Below are 18,397 nucleotides of genomic sequence, written 5' to 3' on the forward strand. Positions count from 1 at the left end.
GGCGAGCAGGCACATCATCTATATAAAGAAGAACCCGGAAGTCTGAATTTTAAGGTGGCGGGTGGGGAGAGCAGAAGAAGAGCTCAACCCGCACCCGCGGATATCGCCAAGACCCGCACATCATTAGTAGGAAGCTCTAGTTAGAGGCTTGTCTAGTATAATATGAAGGTCAGCAACAGAAACCAGGTGCTCAGCATTTCCACAGCTAGCTCAGGGAAAAAACCCTGTTTCTAATGCCCCCCTAATTTTAAATGCTATAAAATGTATTTTTCAAGCTGAATAAACTTGTATTTGATCTTTTAACCTGCCCCATAAAAGCCCCCAGAAGACAGACGGCAATGTAACAGATCAAAATAACCAAGTGCCAAACTGCAAATATTTGACAAACCAACATGGAATAAAACAGCAGATACAATCAATCAAGACATTCTTTTTAAATATTGTTAAGCACTTTGATTAAAAAAAAAAAGGAAAAATATATACACAGTCATTGTTCATCTCGAGAATCACATAGTAATGGAGTGTCAGCGCAGGTTGTGCAGAATCCGTTAAGGAGACAGATACAGCGAGAGGTTTCAGTGACATGTAGGTAATGGCTATTTACTACACATAAGTATTAACATCAATCTGTATTAAATTATGTAAACATATACATCTTCTGAGGTCAGTAAAAGAATCCTCTTCAATCATAGGATTTTACTGAAGCATAGCTCGGATCTGTTTTGAAGTGGATTCGTCATTCAGGTGTTTTGTTGTAAACCTAGAATTGTAATAAAATATGCAATAAGTAAACAATCAGCATTAAATTAAAAAAAAGAGTGTAAGGTAAGATACACAAATGGCAGAGGGTATACCTGAGAGCATTTAACAGCCCTTCCACAGAATCGGGTGGCTGCTCCTTCAGAACCTTTATACACCCCTTCATCTAAGAGAAACGCCACACAAAAAAAAAAATCAGCGGAGCCTCATCAGAGACTGAAACATTACCAAAAATGTACCTTGCACATTTACATGACCAGATATCGGGGAAGGGGAGAGCAAAGCCCTGAGGTATATCTGTGACATGAACCCAAAGGAAAATAGTTCCCTTACCCTATCGTGAAAATTAAAATGTAAGCTTCATCATTCTGAAATAAGAAACTTTCTAAATACAATCAATTACAAATTATGTATCATTTCTGAAATAATCCAGTTTTTTGTTCACTATCCCTCTCTCAGCATCTGTTTTCTTTATTTGAAGTTGGGTGTCAGATATTTATTGACAGTTAGATCCAATATATCTTTTAGGGGGCTTATTTTGCCTAGAAGATGTATTAGAGCTCACTCTATTAAAATCAGCAGACATCATGTCTCTCTACATGCAGAATTTGTGCAAAAGGCAGTAATTTTGTACTGGAATCAGTTATTTGAGTGAGCTCTAATACATCTGCTAGGAAAGGGAGCCCCCCTATAAGATAAATTGGATCGAACTGTCAATGAATATCTGACACCCAACTGCTGCATGAAGAGAGAATAAAGAGAAACAGATGCTGAGAGAGGAATAGTGAATATAACCTTGATTATTTCAGAAATGATGCTGAATATTTAACTGATTGTATTTCTTATTTCAGTATGCAGAAGCGTATATTACATTTTAATTTTTTGCCATAGTTCCCCTTTAAAGAAACTTTAACACTAAAAATGATTAATTTCAAAATCCATTCTATACCCCTCTAACAATACATCTGCCCAGCACAATATTTCTTATTTTAAATGCTTTATGTGAAAATACCATTAAAAAAAAAAAAAAAGTTATCTTCCTGTTCTTCCGGTTTGATGTTGGGAGGTGAAGTGGAGCGCGCACGTAGGGTCTGGCACAGCTGAAGTCACCCTATCGCCTTTTTTTGAGAACAGGAAGAGAACTTTTTTAAATGGTATTTTCACATGAAACATTTGAAATAAGAAATATTGTGCAGGGCAGATGTATTGTTAAGAGGGGTGTGCAGCTGTGCACAATGATTTAATTTTTTCTGTTCTCCTAAATTTGGCAACTGTTTTTACTTTTTATTACCCATTTTAAGTTACATCAATTTATTTATGAAGTGCATCATTTATATAGACCCCTGGACAGAAGTGTAAGAGCACTAAGGGGTGCAAAATACTGCTTACTGCTCATTCACAAAAGTACAACAGACTGGGGTCTGGCTGCAGAGGTGCAGAGAGCAGTGTTGTGCATCTGAACAGGACACCTATGTGACACCCCTAGTGACCCTTAACCCTTCCGCTAATAAATACATCAGTGCTGAATGCAGGCGGTGCTGTATTCATTTGGGGACATGCAGGGTTCTGAGCTTAGATTTGGAGCAAAGAGGCACAAAATGAAATAAATCTGCGACTTTGGCCCTTGCCCTGCATCTATTAAATAAATGACCCTTCATTTGTTAATTATAAATTGATTCTTACATCAATCTTCGACGTCTTGCAGAAAGCACCCACAGGATGCACGTGATCATACAGGATGATAACTCCGACCATGACTCTCATACAGAACATGAGCGTGTCTTCACTGGTGAATCGGCTGCTGTACTCTCTGTGGGTAAAATACACGGCAAGCTCTAAAATGATCGTCTTAACAACACTATGTAGAACGAGTTGTCCAGTATTCGCTAGGTTGTGATTGACTTAAAAAGCATCATTCAGATTTCTTTTCATTTTACCCTCTGCTGAGAAAGTAAAAAATATTAAGGAATGGATTAGAAGCATTGGGCTGCACCATGCTACCCACTATTTCCACTTTGAATACATGAATAATAACAATAGTAACACTAAGGCTAGTGCCACATGGAGGGGGGGGGGGCTAAAATCCGCCTGCTGAAACACACAGGGCAATCTCAGCCCCTACACGGGCAGTGCAAAGTCCTCAAAGGCTAGGGCAATGCTTACATTTGCCCTCAACAGATGGGACCCTGGCTCACCAAGCAGGCAAATTCGTAATAATGGTCTGTATGGAGGCAGTTGGATAGTCTATTAAAGCAGGGGTCCCCAACCTTTTTTGGCCCGGGGGCCAGTGGACCGGGGGAGGGGGTCGGCGTCCAATTCTGGAGCGCACACGACCAATTCTGGAGCACTGTTGTCCAATTCTGGAGCGCACTGCATTAATTGACGCCTTCAGGAGCACTGACATCCCATTCTGGAGTGCCGGCGTCCAATTCTGGAGCGCACTGTGTTAATTGTCCCCTAGGCTCGGTGGTCCAGTTGAAGGCTGTACGCTGCCCGGTACTGGGCCACAGCCCAGTGGTTGCGGACCCCTGTATTAAAGGGATACTGTCACAGCAAAAATGAAAACCGTTTTTCAAAATTTTAATGAGTGATATCAGTAGTAAAAATCCATGTCCCACTGAGACTCTTCAGTTACATTGAGTAGGAGAAACAATAGCCTGTCTGAAAGCAGTTCCATCCTAAAGTGTTGGCTCTTTCTGAAAGCACATGACCAGGAAAAATGACCTGAGATGCACCTACACACCAATATTACAACTACAAAAATTCACTTGTTAGGTTAGGAATGAAATTTTACATGGTAGAGTGAATTATATCAGTATAAACATAGTAATTTAGAAATAAAAACTACACCGTATAAATCATGACAGAATCCCTTTAAAGTGATAGTAGCATGTCCCTGATACATGTGGAAAAGTGTCACTATCCCTTTAAATACAACAGAAAGGTACAAGCCAAGGGAATGAGTGATAACAGATATAAACTTTTCTCCAAGTTCAGGAAAGCTAAGCAACCAATCAGATATTTGCTTTAGGTCTAGCAATACGCAGCAGCAAATGAACATGTTGCATTTATTGATCATCTGTTTAAAAGAGAAGACCCGTTTGATTTCCATTATTTCATACAGGGGACAGTTTAAAAAAAAAAAAAATTTGTTTCTGTTTCTGTTGGGAGTCGAAAACGGATATTTGAAGTTACAGATACACACACACAAATATCCAATCAGTGCTCACTACCCGCTCACTTACGGTGTTTCCAGCATGACCTTACATACACTGGCCATTGTACTTAAGCAGTCTGTTGTATTTTCAATGGGTAACGTTTTGTTCTATAGAAAAGGAGAGAAAAGTTCCATGAAGCACATAAAAAAGAAATTTTGCTGCTGTGTCTATTCCAGCAGATACATTTGTTAAAGGAGAAGGAAAGCCACAGAGGCAGTTTATTGCCAATAGATTAGCCACAACAGTGCAAACTATAACACTATATTTATTCTGCAGAATACTTTACCATAGCTGACTAAACGGCTCTAGAAGCTCTCTGTTTGTTTAGGATAGCAGCTGCCATATTAGCTTGGTGTGACATCACTTCCTGACTGAGCCTCTCCCTGCTCACTCATAGCTTTGGGCTCAGATTACAGCGGGGGGGGGGGGGAGAGGAGCAAATTCAGCATGCTCACGCCCGGGGCAAGGAGGTTTAAGATGGAGGCAGGAAGTCTGATACAGAAGCCCATGTGTACACAATAGAAGGAAAGAAATGCTGTTTTTTTCTTTTTCTTTGACGGACCCTCAGCATTACTGAGGGTTTACTGGTGTATTTATATTAGGGATGCACCAAATCCAATTTTTTTTGGATTCAGTCAAACCCGCGAATCTTTTGCGAAAGATTCTGCCGAATATCGAACCGAATCCTAATTTGCATATGCAAATTATGGATGGAAAGGGGAAAACATTTTTACTTCCTTTTTTTGTGACAAAAAGCCAACCAATTTCCCTCCGGCCCCTAATTTGCATATGCCCGAATAGAATCCTGGCTTCGGTGCATCCCTAATTTATAGAGACCTTTCTGATAAAGCTCACTTCATTTTAGCCTTCTCCTTTAAACTTGTGTTATGAAGATTCTAATACTCTTTTTGGATAGATTCTGGTCAAGCCATATCATTGCTCAGACGTGGTTTAACACTGGTTATTTCCCTGCCCTTTCTATGGTACAATTCAATTTAAAAAACACTCACATCGGAGACAAAGCTTGTTGTGGCATTACTCAAAGTCTTTAGCATTGGTGTGGCTTCTGCATAAAACAGGGACATTCTGTTGGCCATTTCATTGTTGACGTTGTTCTCAATGTCTAGCTATTGACGAGAGAAAAATTGATATCAGCATATCTATTTACCAAACATCACAACATTGTGGATAACACTTTAATGCAACAAGTTCATCTGACTAGTAATGATCCATGCCCCAGATAGTGCCTCGTTGATAAAGGACGTATCAGCAGGACACAAGAATACAAAGCTATAAGGAGTTTAAAATGATCACAGGTAATAAATCAGCTCAGTTTTGACCCCATCTTTCATTTTTCACATTTTGAGGCCTTTCAACAAGCTATTCTTCATACATTTATATGGACTAGAAAAATGAGCTTTCCCAGAAACCACTGCAAGTTTCCCGTTTGATAAACCGGTATCTTAAAATCCCATAGAAATAAACAGAGAACGTTGGCATTTCACTCTTCAATAATAAATATGCTCCAAAGTGTTACCGAACAGATTCAAATTAAAGGGATACTGTTATGGGAAAATATTTTTTTCCCCAAAACACATCAGTTAATAGTGCTGCTCCAGCAGAATTCTGCCCTGAAATCCATTTTTCAAAAGAGAAAACTGATTTTTTTTTATATTCAATTTTGAAATCTGTCTTTGGGCTCGACATATTGTCAGTTTCCTAGGAGCCCCCAATCATGTGCTCTGATAAACTTTAGTCACTCTTTACTGCTGTACTGCAAATTTGAGTTATATGCATGCCCCCTTTCCCTACCGAGCAGCCTAACAACAGAACAATGGGAAGGTAACCAGATAGCAGCTCCCTAACACAAGATAACAGCTGCCTGGTAGATCTTAGAACAGCACTCAATAGTAAAAATCCAGGTTCCACTGCGGCACCTTCAGTTACATTAAGATGGGACGCACAGAATCCAGGATTCTGCCTTTTTCAGCAGGATTCAACTGAATCCTTCTGCCCGGCAGAACCAAATCCTAATTTGCATATGCAAATCAGGGACAGGAAGGGAAATCGCGTGACTTTTTGTCACAAAAGTAAAAAATTTTTGCCCTTCCCATCCCTAATTTGCATATGCAAATTAGGATTCGGCCAAATAATTGTCAAAGGATTCGGGGTTCGGCCAAATCCAAAATAGTGGATTCGGTGCATCCTTAACATTAAGTAGAAGAAACAATAGCCTACCAAAAAGCAGTTCCATAGTGGGCATTAAATTGATTAAGTTAAAAACCTGAAGCTGCTGGTTTAGCTGCATGCATGCCCTGATAATATTTATTTGAGGACACTGGGCGATATAGGGTCTTAAAGGAATAGTTCAGTGTGAAATGAAAAACTGGATAAATACATAGGCTGTGCAAAATAAAAAATGTTTCTAATATAGTTAGTTAGGCAAAAATGTAATATATAAAGGCTGGAGTGACTGGATGTCTAATAAAACAGCCAGAATCCTTCCTGCTTTTCAGCTCTCTAACTCTGAGTTAGGCAGCGACTTGAAGGGGGGCCACATGGTACATTTCTGTTCAGTGAGTTTGTAATTGATCCTCAGCATTCAGCTCAGATTCAAAGCAACAGTTATGACCCATGTGCCCCCCCCTCAAGTCTCTGATTGGTTACTGCCTGGTAGCCAGGGTTACCAGTCAGTATAAACCAAGAGAGCTGAAAAGCAGGAAGTAGTGTCCTGACTGACTTGTTATACATCAAATCACTCCAGCCTTTATACATTACATTTTTTGCTAACTAACTATATTAGAAACATTTTTTTTATTTTGCACAGGCTATCTATTTACCCAGTTTTTATTTTTACACTGAACAATTCCTTTAACAACAACAACAATAAGAACTCTTTTTAGTAAATATAATAAATCAACACCATGAATTTTCCAATTCTAAATGGTCAATTTTTCTTTGCCACCATGTACAGTATATGCAACTACTGGTCTTTAAGATTATGTGATAAAGGTGGGAAGGTTCCTAGCAAGGTGCCCTCCATACTCACATGCATGTTGTTTATCCTGTTACGACTTATTGTCCTCCTGTAGTAACTGAAGTCATTTTGAATTGCTGGATTTCTCATCTAAACCAGGAAACAAATGACTTGTGAAATTTCTTTACAAACCAGTTAAAGGAGAAGGAAAGGTATTTTTACTTGGGGGTGCCAAAAGTTAGGCACATCCAAGTGATGGCATTTACTTACCTGAAACCCCTGGCCGGTGCTCCTATCAGGAGAAAACTGCAGAAGCCCGGGGTTATTCCAGCGGGCACCACGGATCGATAGTTTTCCTGCGCCTTCTTTCTTCAAATTTCCCAGGGCAGACGCATGCACAGTACAGCGAAATAGCTTTTTTTGTTGGTTCGACTGTTCACTCTACTGTGCATCCGCGAGAAGAAGCTCGAAACCAATCGCTCACTGGAAGAATCCTGGACTGGTGCAGTTTTGTCCTAACAGGAGCACCGGCCTGGGGTTGCGACCTCTTGGAGGTGCCTAACTTTTGGCACCTCCAAGTAAAAAGACCCAGCTGAAGAGAAACAAAATGCTTACATGGCAGGAGTTCCGTGAAATCAAGGGCTAATTGGTTCTTAATACCTTACTTGAAGCAGCAAAAAGACGCCCACGGGGAGGAGACTGGGGTAAAATTTTGTTCCAAAGAAAGCATGGTGGATAGGGAGATTGGAATATGTAAAACCTAAAGGTATGAAAGAGCACAACAGCCTTAAATGTTTCTTTTAAAATTCTCTTATAAATTTTTTTTTTTTGATATTAGCGTTTCTTTTTAATGATCACTACCATCCGAAGTATGGAGGACTAACATTGTTCCTTTCTTTCCTCGGGTACGAAGAACCAGCTAGCCCTTGATTTCACAGAACTCCTGCCATGTAAGTGTAAATAATGTTCTAAATAAACGCTACTGATACAGGAGCTACACCTAAATAAGTTGGTTATATAGTGAATAAAGTACCCCCTCCTGTAAAATATAAGGATATTATAAGTTAAAAAGGAGTTTCATGACCATGCAGGTCATGGAACTCCGAGGTAACTTGTAATATCCTCATATTTTTGCAATTGGGGGTACTTTATTTATTATAATACACAAATTTCAGTGAGTCAGGTGACAGAAATGACATCAGAACTCACCATTTATAACTGATGACATCAGAACTCACCATTTATAAGGATATAATTTACAAGGTATTCATAGCTTTTGTGTAAAATATATATATATATATATATATATATATATATATATATATATATATATATATATATATATATATATATATATATATATATATATATATATATATATTAATGACTATTGTATGCTACATGTCTAGCGTAACCTTTTGAGTAGGCTTTCTCTAGCAGTACTTATATATTTGTCAAGTAAAAAGACCTTTCCTTCTCCTTTTAACACAGTGACGCAAGTTAAGTACTTTATTATACATACCTTAAGCTCATCAAAACGCAAGGTGAAATGTAAAATTTCTGCAAACTCTTTGGCAAGGGCTTGCTCTCGCTCTAGATGCTGTGTAGGAGCGTAAGGCGGAAAGGTCAGGGACTCCAACAAACTCTGCAAAGCTTTCTCTGCAGGGACAGGCACAAAATCAGGACACACATACAAAAAATCGGGTTATAAGTGCCAGCATCCTACATAAAAGTGGGTATTTCTAACAAATATTTATCTATTTAATAGTATAAAGGCATAACAGATAGATGCAGGAAGGAACCCCATTTAAAGGGACCCTGTCATCAGAAAACATGTTTTTTTCAAAACGCATCAGTTAATAGTGCTGCTCCAGCAGAATTCTGCACTGAAATCCATTTCTCAAAAGAGCAAACCGATTTTTTTAGATTCAATTTTAAAATCTGACATGGGGCTAGACATTTTGTCAATTTCCCAGCTACCCCATGTCATGTGACTTGTGCCTGCACTTTAGGAGAGAAATGCTTTCTGGCAGACTGCTGTTTTTCCTTCTCAATGTAACTGAATGTGTCTCAGTGGGACATGGGTTTTTACTATTGAGTGTTGTTCTTAGACCTACCAGGCAGCTGTTATCTTGTGTTAGGGAGCTGCTATCTGGTTACCTTCCCATTGTTCTTTTGTTTGGCTGCTTGGGGGGGAAAGGGAGGGGAGTGATATCACTCCAACTTGCAGTGCAGCAGTAAAGAGTGATTGAAGTTTATCAGAGCACAAGTCACATGACTTGGGGCAGCTGGGAAATTGACAATATGCCTAGCCCCGTTCAGACTTCAAAATTGAATATAAAAAAATCGGTGTGCTCTTTTGAGAAATGGATTTCAGTGCAGAATTCTGCTTGAGCAGCACTATTAACTGATTCATTTTGAAAATTTTTTTTCCCCTATGACCGTATCCCTTTAAAGATGCTGCATTTCAAATTTCTTTTGAAAGATGTTTTAAATATTGCATTTTTGATCTGCATCGTTCTGTAATTTAATTTAAACATGCTCGTTACACTGTGTTGCTTACTGTACTGGCAATCTGTACAGAATCTGTCCTTAGCTACTCTTCATCTCACTATATGTACCATTGAAACAATGCAGCAGTGTCGCAACATGTGCAATAAAATCATTGATTCCTGTAATCAAAGCTACATAGTTCGGCCGGGAACCTGAATTTGGCCAAATCGGAAGTCAACTAAAAAAGGCTAGGATGTATTTGAATCTGGAATTCGAGGCATCCATAGGAAAGACAAAAACCTTGCTTATTACAGGTATGGAACCTGCTATCCAGAATGCTTGTGAGCTGGGGGCTTTGTGGATAATGGATCTTTCCTTTCATACCTTAAGTCTTCTGGAAAATTGTGTAAACATTACATAAACACAATAGGCTGATTTTGCTTTCAATAAGCATTAATTATATCTTAGTTGGGATCAAGTACAAGCTACTTTTTTATTATCATAGAGAAAAAGGAAATCATTTAAAAAAAAAAAATTGGATTACTTGGATAAAATTGAGTCTATGGGGCAAATTCACCAACCTCCGAAAATTCGCCAGCGACGGCTTCGCTCACAGTGCAATACTTTGCCAGGCGTAGATTCGCCAGGACAACACTAATTCACTAAAATCCGAAGTTGCATCCAGGGCGCCGAACGCTGGCAAAGTTGTGCTAGCGTTACTGCGGCAAGCAAAGCGAAGTTGCGGTAGCATTGGCTAATTTGCATACGGCGGGAAGTTAAAGTTGAATGGACGTATATGTTGCAGCAAATACATTACACTACACAAGTCCAGGGAACCTTAATAAAATAAAATAAGAGTTGGTATATTGCTCTACACATGAGCCCAGTGTTTAGTTTATGTGCCTTATGTTAGGAAATTTACACTCTTTTGCAGCCTATCACCCTGAAAAAGGAAAAGACGCTAGCGTTTTTTTGGGACTTTTCGGAAAATTTCAACTATTTTATTAGGAACCCCAATCTACTCTATTGCACTTCGCCTGGTCTGAGGTGGCGAAGGCAAGTCCGGCGCAAGAGGCAACGTTCAGTAAAATGCGCATCTTAGTGAATTTGCGTAGTTACGTCCATTCGCCAGAGGGCAAATTTGTCTGGCGTTAGGGAGCAAAGTACCGGTAGAGTCTATCTCCTTCGCTAATGAAGTTACGCCAGCGGCCGTTAGTAAATCGGCGAAGTACCAAAATGACGTCACGCTGGCAAATTTTCGCCCGCATTAGTCACTTCGCCCTTTAGTAAATTTACCCTCATGGGAGACGGCCTTTTCCGTAACTCTGAGCTTTCTGGATAATCGGTTTCCGGATAACAGATCCCATACCTGTACAATGATTCTTCTTTACGGCTGATTACTTTGCAACGGTTTAAAGGATAAGTAAACCTTTAAAGTGTGAATGTAAACTTGATGAGGGTTCTTATTCTAAGCACTTTTGTCATTTACATTCATTTTTTATTTTATTTTCATCCCAAGATACTAAGGGATACATGTGCTGTTAATATGGATGAATTTTGTTACAACAGTGCCGCGTGCTGGTCAGTTTCCCACCAGTCTGACCACCAAGTAGTCAAGGAAGTTGTCAGGAGAAAGAAAGAGGCTGCTCTGATGTTCATCTGCTTAGGAAAAAAATTAGAAACCTTTCTCAAATCTTTCCTAAGCTGAAGAACTCTTTCTTTCTCCTGACAACTTCATTGACTACTTGGTGGTCAGACTGGTGGGAAACTGACCAGCAGGCGGCGCTGTTGTAACAAAATTTATTCATATTAACAGCACATGGATCCTTTAAAGGAGAAGGAAAGCTAGCAAAGCAGTTTATTGTCAATAGATTAGCCACAATAGTGCAAGCTATGACACTATTTATTCTGCAAAATGCTTTATCATACTTGACAGCTCTAGAAGCTCTCTTTGTTTGTTTAGGATAGCAGCTGCCATATTTTCTTGGTGTGACATCACTTCCTGCCTGAGTTTCCCTGGTCACTCATAGCTCTTGGCTCAGATTACAGCAGGGAGGGGGAGAGAGGTGCAAACTGAGCATGCTCAAGCCCTAGCCCTGGAGGTTTATGCTGAAAACAGGAAGTCTGATACAGAAGCCCATGAGTACACAATAGAAGGAAAGAAATGGTGGTTTTTTTTGACAGAGGACTCAGAGCAGCATTACTTTAGATTGATTGCTGGTGTATTTATATAGACCTTTCTGATAAAACTTACTTAACTTTAGCCTTTCCTTCTCCTTTAATATCTTGGAATAAAAAGAAAATAAATAATAAATGTAAATGACGAAAGTGCATAGAATAGCACTCTAATCAATTTTACATTAACTTCTTTTAAAGGTTTATGTATTCTTTAATAAAGTAGTCAGAATGAGCAGTGGATGGAATAGCAATAACAATAAGTCACTACAAAAACTAGTTAAAAAATATCATATATACTGTAGCGGCAATTTCCAAAGCGGTCCAAGCCACGGCAAGCCTGGAAGGGGGCGAGACTGACATCTTACCAAGTCTTAAAGAAAATTCATAGAAGCGCTTCAGCCTCACAACCAGAGGACACACAGAATTCCAGGCTTTTTCTTGAAGGTGGATATCGTTGGGATTTTGTATAGCCTACAAGAAAGAAAAAAAAAAAAGTCTAGATGGATGGATGCCAAATTGCACAAGTCGAAATTTTGAGCTTTTTATCTTCATCATAGAATTTTACAAAGTTGGTTTCTACCAAGGTTCTTCCTCTTATGGGGTTTCTTTTGTATCAGAGACCAAGGGTAGTATAAAATATAGGAGCTGCCATGTGCATTTCCGTAGACATACAGCTTTATATATAGAATTGACAGGGTTTTTTGTTTTTTTTTAAATAAACATGCAGTTCATTTTTAATTCTTTTTCAATTTTATAGGGTAAATTTAATGGCTTTTCTGAACATGGCCTAATCAGAAGCGACTTATTGTACTTAACTTTACAGTACGGTAGAATAGCATTTCAATAGAACACTCACTACTACAAGGTATATACACACACTCAATGCTTTTAAATAGGGATACACCGAATCCACTATTTTGGATTCGGCCCAACCCCCGAATCCTTCGAAAAAGATTCGGCCGAATACCGAACCAAATTCGAATTTGCATATCCAATTCGGAAGAAGAATACATTTTTTACTTCCTTGTTGTGTGACAAAAAGTCACGTGATTCCCCCCGACCCATAATTTGCACATGCAAATTAGGATTCAGATTCAGTTTGGCTGGGCAGAAGGATTCGTCCGAATCTCAAACCAAATCCTGTTTTCGATGCATCCCTACTTTTCATATATCCAGACGGATTATTAAGAAATAACCCCCCCACTCTGAAAATAAACTGGAACATGAGCAGTATGTCCTTGACTGTATGTGTCGATTAAAGTCATACATCTCTTATCTCTTGTCCAGCTCCCTTATAGGCTTGAAGATCTGACAGAATGCTCTCTGAATCCTGCAAAACTGCATTAACTTGGTTCCACACTTCCCTTTCCCCATCAGTCGGCTGAGCATCTGAAAACAAAACCAAGAGTTATAGGAATACACATAAAATAATACTAAACAGCCTGAAGATTGAATGACGTCACTATGCCAGGAGAAGATTGCAAAAACTTTTTTTTACGGTAAAATAAATTCTAAAAATCACATTTTAAAGGAGAACTAAACCCTTAAAATAAATTTTATATAGTGAACTTATTGCACGAGGCTAAAGTTTCAGCTTGTCAATAGCAGCAATGATCCAGGACTTCAAACTTGTCACAGGGGGTCACCATCTTGGAAAGTGTCTGTGACACTCACATGCTCAGTGGGCTCTGATTGGCTGTTGAGAAGCTAAGCTTAGGGCTCGTCACTAATTATCCAGCAGAAAATGAGCTTCCCCTGTAATATAAGCGGATGCTGCAGGTTTGCTGATTATTAAATTCTGATGCTAATTGCACTGGTTTCTGTGCTGCCATGTAGTAATTATCTGTATTAATTACTAATCAGTCTTATATTGTGACATTTCTAATCTATGTGTACTGTCTATTGTAAGTGGGTCCCTAAGCTTAGTAAGTAACAGCAGCACACAGCATGTGTAGTGAATCAGCAGAAAAGAAGATGGGGAGCTACTGGGGCATCTTTGGAGACACAGATCTGTACTGCTAAAGGGCTGCGGTAGCCCAAACATCATGTACAAAATTTCTAGCTACTTCTTTAGTTAGGCTTTAGTTCTCCATTAAGTCAACCTTGAGACCATTCTGTCTGATACTCATTTCGTTTATTGAATAGTGGCAACACAAACTACCAACACAGCGGAGTGCGTTTTTATGTGACTTTCACTTACGTGTTATATATGTGGCAATACCTGCGAATTACAGTCCATACAGCTATTCATTATAGACTTCATGTAATATCAGCCTATATCTGAAAAACACGGACGGCATTAAGGTACAGGCCAATCAGAGACCAAACCAGGGGCCACAGCAAGACAGCCATTTTTTTTATTGTCCTAATTGTTCATGCTGTGGCTCCTGTGCTTCAAAAAGCGGTGTGCACAAGAGTTTAATGGTACCCGCATTCTTAACCGCTTGGACCTGCTACCCGACCCTGCCCGCAAGTACCTTATCTGCAACCCGGACCCGCTGACAAGAATCAGGAAGTGCTGTCATTGTAAACCGGAAGTTACATCATCTGAAGTAGGCGTGGCCAGAAAAAGGGCATAAAACGGGAAGTGCTGTCATTGTAAACTGGAAGTGGCATCATCGAAAGTAGGCGTGATCAGAAAAAAGGAGTAAAAATCATTATTGAGAAGATCCGCAGCCCGACCCGCACAGCCGTCGAACCGCGTCTTTACACGCACCCGGAACTTCTACCCACAACAAGCAGGTTTTGCGGGTAACTTGCGGGTGACACGTGTGGGTCAGGATAAGTACAAAATTGTGTGCTTTCCTCAACTTGTTGTATGCATGCGCAGAGTTTTGAGAATCTGTGCATTAGAGTTACGTCTGTCTTACCTTATGGCCACTTTTAGGGTAAGGCCAGAGAGTGCAGTTAATGCATATTTTGTAAAAACACAACGTAAGAACGCCATACCACTGAAACTAATGGAAAACACACTAAGGAAATTCTCACAGGTCGCTTGCAAGCTGAAATCCACCACGGGATGCCAGTTTTGGCGTCTTTCAGCAGAAATGCCAATACATCAAGAAACTACCACATCAATAGACTCTATGGGATCTGCAAGTTTGACTACACTTTCCATAAATATGCAGCGTATTTTAAATATGGCGTCCAAATTCTTGCGAGACAAATGATGCATATACGTTTTGGCGGCGTATTAGGCCACTGACGTAATTACGTTGCGTATTGACAATCATTCCTGCTCCATTTTGCATGTAAATAACTTTTTTATTTCTAAATAGCTTTTCTATTTCTAATTCGCTTTTCTATTTCTAGCCAGCGGAATCATGGGGAACGAGAACAATGAGAAGTGCATGTTGGGAAAAGAAACCTATGTGCTAAAAAAATGCATGAAAAACGTTGACGGTCGTGTATGGTTTCATTGGCGTATTTATGCCCAATGGAGCTTTTTTTAAAATTGTCTGGCCTTGCACTTAGGCCTAACGTGATGTGACCATTTAAGAGAAACCACGATGAACCTCTGAAGCTTCAAAGTACACGGCAGAAAACTCATCTAATTTTTGTAGTTAGAGCAGAGTCGGTCTTCCACCACCCTCACCATGAAGTGCTTCTTATGCCCTTGCTTGCCTGTACTTTTTAATTCCATCATTCAGATGTGACTTTCTAAAATAATGGCTGCTCTTGTCATTGGTTGGATGCATTTAGGTCATCCTCCATGGAGCGGATAGTCAGAGCTATGCAGCTTCCCATAACAAAACCTAAGTAATATCTAGGGAAAAAGAGAACCCATGAATACATTTTTAAAAATGGTGGTTACGGACGCCATCCGTTCTGAAACAGAGTCTAGTGATGTCACAATGATCAAGATTATTGAATGGTTCAGAAGAGAGCTGTATTTAAATCTCAGCTAAAAATTATGTTTTTCTCTCACATTTTTTCTCAGTTTTCAGATATAAAACCCACATTTTTCTCATTACTTTATTAAAACAACTTTGAGCAAACTCCCATACACAATTTTATCTTATTTATCAATAAAATAATTTGAAAATGAGTGCTGGAAAAGACTCTATAAAATAATTTGAAACGTGCGATTGTTTTGGATTTGACACCTGAAAACTCAGATTTTTTTTTTCAAATTGTTACCTGAAAAACCACACAATTTTCGGATTACCGATACAAAACTCAGTGCGGATTTTGAAATCTTCCAATTGTAAAAGGAGAGATACAATATGGAAGACGCACACCCTATAATCATTTGTGGGGTGCATATCCTATGGAGACCGCCCAAACAAAGCCTCCTAAGACTGAATACAAATATATAATATAAGGATCGCACACCCAATTTTTAAAAAAGCAAAAAGTTTATTACATCAAAAAATTATACCTTTTTTACAATTTTCTGTAATTTATGGATTTTGCCCCTGATAAAGACCACCCACGTGGTCGAAACGCCTTGGACCACTATTGGTACAAATATGTAAGTGTATAAATTTTTGATGTCATAACCTTTTTGCTTTTTTAAAAATTGGGTGTGCGATCCTTATATTATATATTTCCAATTGTAAAAAGGGACATCTGCCATTGACTTCTACATGACCTCAGCAGGTTTGAGATGGAGTATTTTCATATTCAGACTTTTAGCAGCCTCGGGGTATAATAAATCTCGAAAAATTCGAGTTTCTACAAAAAAAATTCCTTTTTTTTTCCTTTCCAGAAAAATTTAGATTTTAGTAAATAATCCCGTTAAAGTGGACCTGTCACCCAGACACAAAAAGCTGTATAAGTCATTTTCAAATTAAACATGAAAATTCATAGCCGGTGTAAGCTCATTTAAAAATCTTAGCTGTCAATCAAATATGACTTAGACATAGAGGCGGGGCAAACAATTACTTTCACTTTCCATTCAGCACTTCCTAGATTTCAAGGCTTGTGTAGCCAGGGCATGGGGATGGACATCAGGTCCCCCATTCTGGTGCACAAACAAGATTCTGAGATGATACAAGGCTTGTCTTAATAACAGTGTCCACAAAATGACTCCTGCCTGCTTGTTATAATTATGAATTCCCAAACTGAAGGAAACACGATTCAAAAAATTTATATAGTGTAACTGAAGTTCAGTTTGCTTGACTAATGTGATAAAATCGAATTTTTAATAATTTTTTTGGGCGATGGGTACCTTTTAAAGTTTATTGTACTCCACGCAATGCAATATAAAATCTTTGCAGCTAATTAAAACTTAAAGGGGAACTATCGTGAAAATATAATATAAGCTTCATCAGTTATTTGAGTGAGCTCTAATTCATCTGCTAGGAAAGGAAGTCCTCCTATAAGATACATTGGATCTAACGGTCAATGACTATCTGACAGCCAACAAAATGAAGAGAAATGGATGCCGAGAGAGGGATAGTGAAGATAAACGTGATTAGTTCAGAAAAAATGCAAAAAATTTTAAGTCATTGTATTTAGAACGTTTCTTATCCTTAAAGGATAAAAATCAACTCAAAATACTCTATTACAAGCAGCTCTTTTTGCTTCTTTCTCGTCTAGTATGAAGCTCTGCCCTATTTTGCTTTCTGAGCACTCCTCTCTTCAACGCTCCACCTATTATGCCCTCAAAGAAGTGCCTACTGGGTATATGTGCACTGCCTCTGCTCCAATGGAAATCAATCAGGCATGTGCAGAAGGCATCTCTTTGATGGCCTAATAGTTGGAGAGAGAGAGGGAGCTCTCAGAAAGAAAAAAATAGACAAGGAAATAACTAAAAGAGCTGCAGCTGAACTGGCTGTAATAGATAAAGAAATAAATCTGAATGCAGGGAGAAAGGTATGTTATTTTGGGGCTGTTAAAAGTAATTACTCATTCTTTAAAGTATTAAAAAAGGGGTACATTCTCTCTCTATAAAAAACTATTAGATATTAATTTGCTTTTTAGCTACTCTTTTCAGAAAAGGATTAACCCATGATGAATTGAGCATTAATGCCAAGGACCAGAAGAAAAATTAAAACTTTCTTTTGGAAAATACTTGATTACAATATTTAGCAACAGGCCCGGCACTGTACATTCCATTCTGCTCTAAAGGAAGTACTGAATAAATAGTGACAGAGCAGAATAATTTGCCGCGATGTGAAAGTTTATTTCGCCAGCAAAACACACGGTTACATTGTTATGTATGAACGTGTGCAGATCTGGGCCTGCACATGTAACGTGAGTGCGGCTTTGGTCATCTAAGGAGCCTTATGAAGCATATCGAGAGCTGTCAACTAAATGGTTTTCATTTGAGGAGGGGGAACAGAGATGTCTATGCTACACTGAGAACAATTCAAGCATTTTGACAAGTACAACACTCAGATGACCCTGCCAAACACCTCGGCTGAATATGGCCAAGAACGCCATCATACCCCTAAAAGACTCCTTCAGAAATGAGCATATTGGTTTAAGGAAAGCACATCAAGCTCTTCAAATCTAATGTTTCAATGTTTTCTTCAGTAATGCTATACCAGTTCCCCAACAATCTGCTGCTTCTTTCAGTAGACTCTAGTGAAACTAGAGTGAACTATGTAGATGTGCTGCCTGCGCATTCATTCCCATGCAGACAGAGCAGAAACAGACAAAGGGGTGTATTCATCCCACTTGAAGTTTGTAATGATTTTTGGACTCCAGGTGCAAGTAGAGGGCAGAAAGTAGACTACATTTTTGTTCTGTCCATACCACACCTCCCCAGTGATGTCATTACACTTTCTTGCCCACTTTGGCTATGTCCACTCATACCTCAACA

General features: G+C 39.0%; 1 protein-coding gene across 4 annotated transcripts in view; it reads right to left on the minus strand.

Moving 5' to 3' along the window:
• Positions 1 to 417: 417 nt before the first annotated feature.
• The window catches only part of cyria.S (CYFIP related Rac1 interactor A S homeolog), a 50,093-nt gene continuing 32,113 nt past the window's right edge, over positions 418 to 18,397 (minus strand). For 3 of the 4 annotated variants that reach the window (XM_041564071.1, XM_018264616.2, NM_001096858.1), the window contains 9 exons: positions 12,893 to 13,014; positions 11,991 to 12,096; positions 8,477 to 8,613; positions 7,027 to 7,104; positions 4,988 to 5,104; positions 4,005 to 4,084; positions 2,443 to 2,569; positions 855 to 925; positions 418 to 760 (listed from right to left, as the gene is read on the minus strand). In XM_041564071.1, coding sequence (XP_041420005.1) covers positions 697 to 760; positions 855 to 925; positions 2,443 to 2,569; positions 4,005 to 4,084; positions 4,988 to 5,104; positions 7,027 to 7,104; positions 8,477 to 8,613; positions 11,991 to 12,096; positions 12,893 to 13,014 — 902 coding nt within the window. In that variant the 3' untranslated portion in view covers positions 418 to 696. The remainder of the gene's footprint in view (positions 761 to 854; positions 926 to 2,442; positions 2,570 to 4,004; positions 4,085 to 4,987; positions 5,105 to 7,026; positions 7,105 to 8,476; positions 8,614 to 11,990; positions 12,097 to 12,892; positions 13,015 to 18,397) is intronic. The other variant, XM_041564072.1, reaches the window with a different exon arrangement.

Source organism: Xenopus laevis, chromosome 5S (assembly GCF_017654675.1).
Source record: "Xenopus laevis strain J_2021 chromosome 5S, Xenopus_laevis_v10.1, whole genome shotgun sequence".
In the NCBI taxonomy this organism is placed as follows: Eukaryota; Metazoa; Chordata; class Amphibia; order Anura; family Pipidae; genus Xenopus; species Xenopus laevis.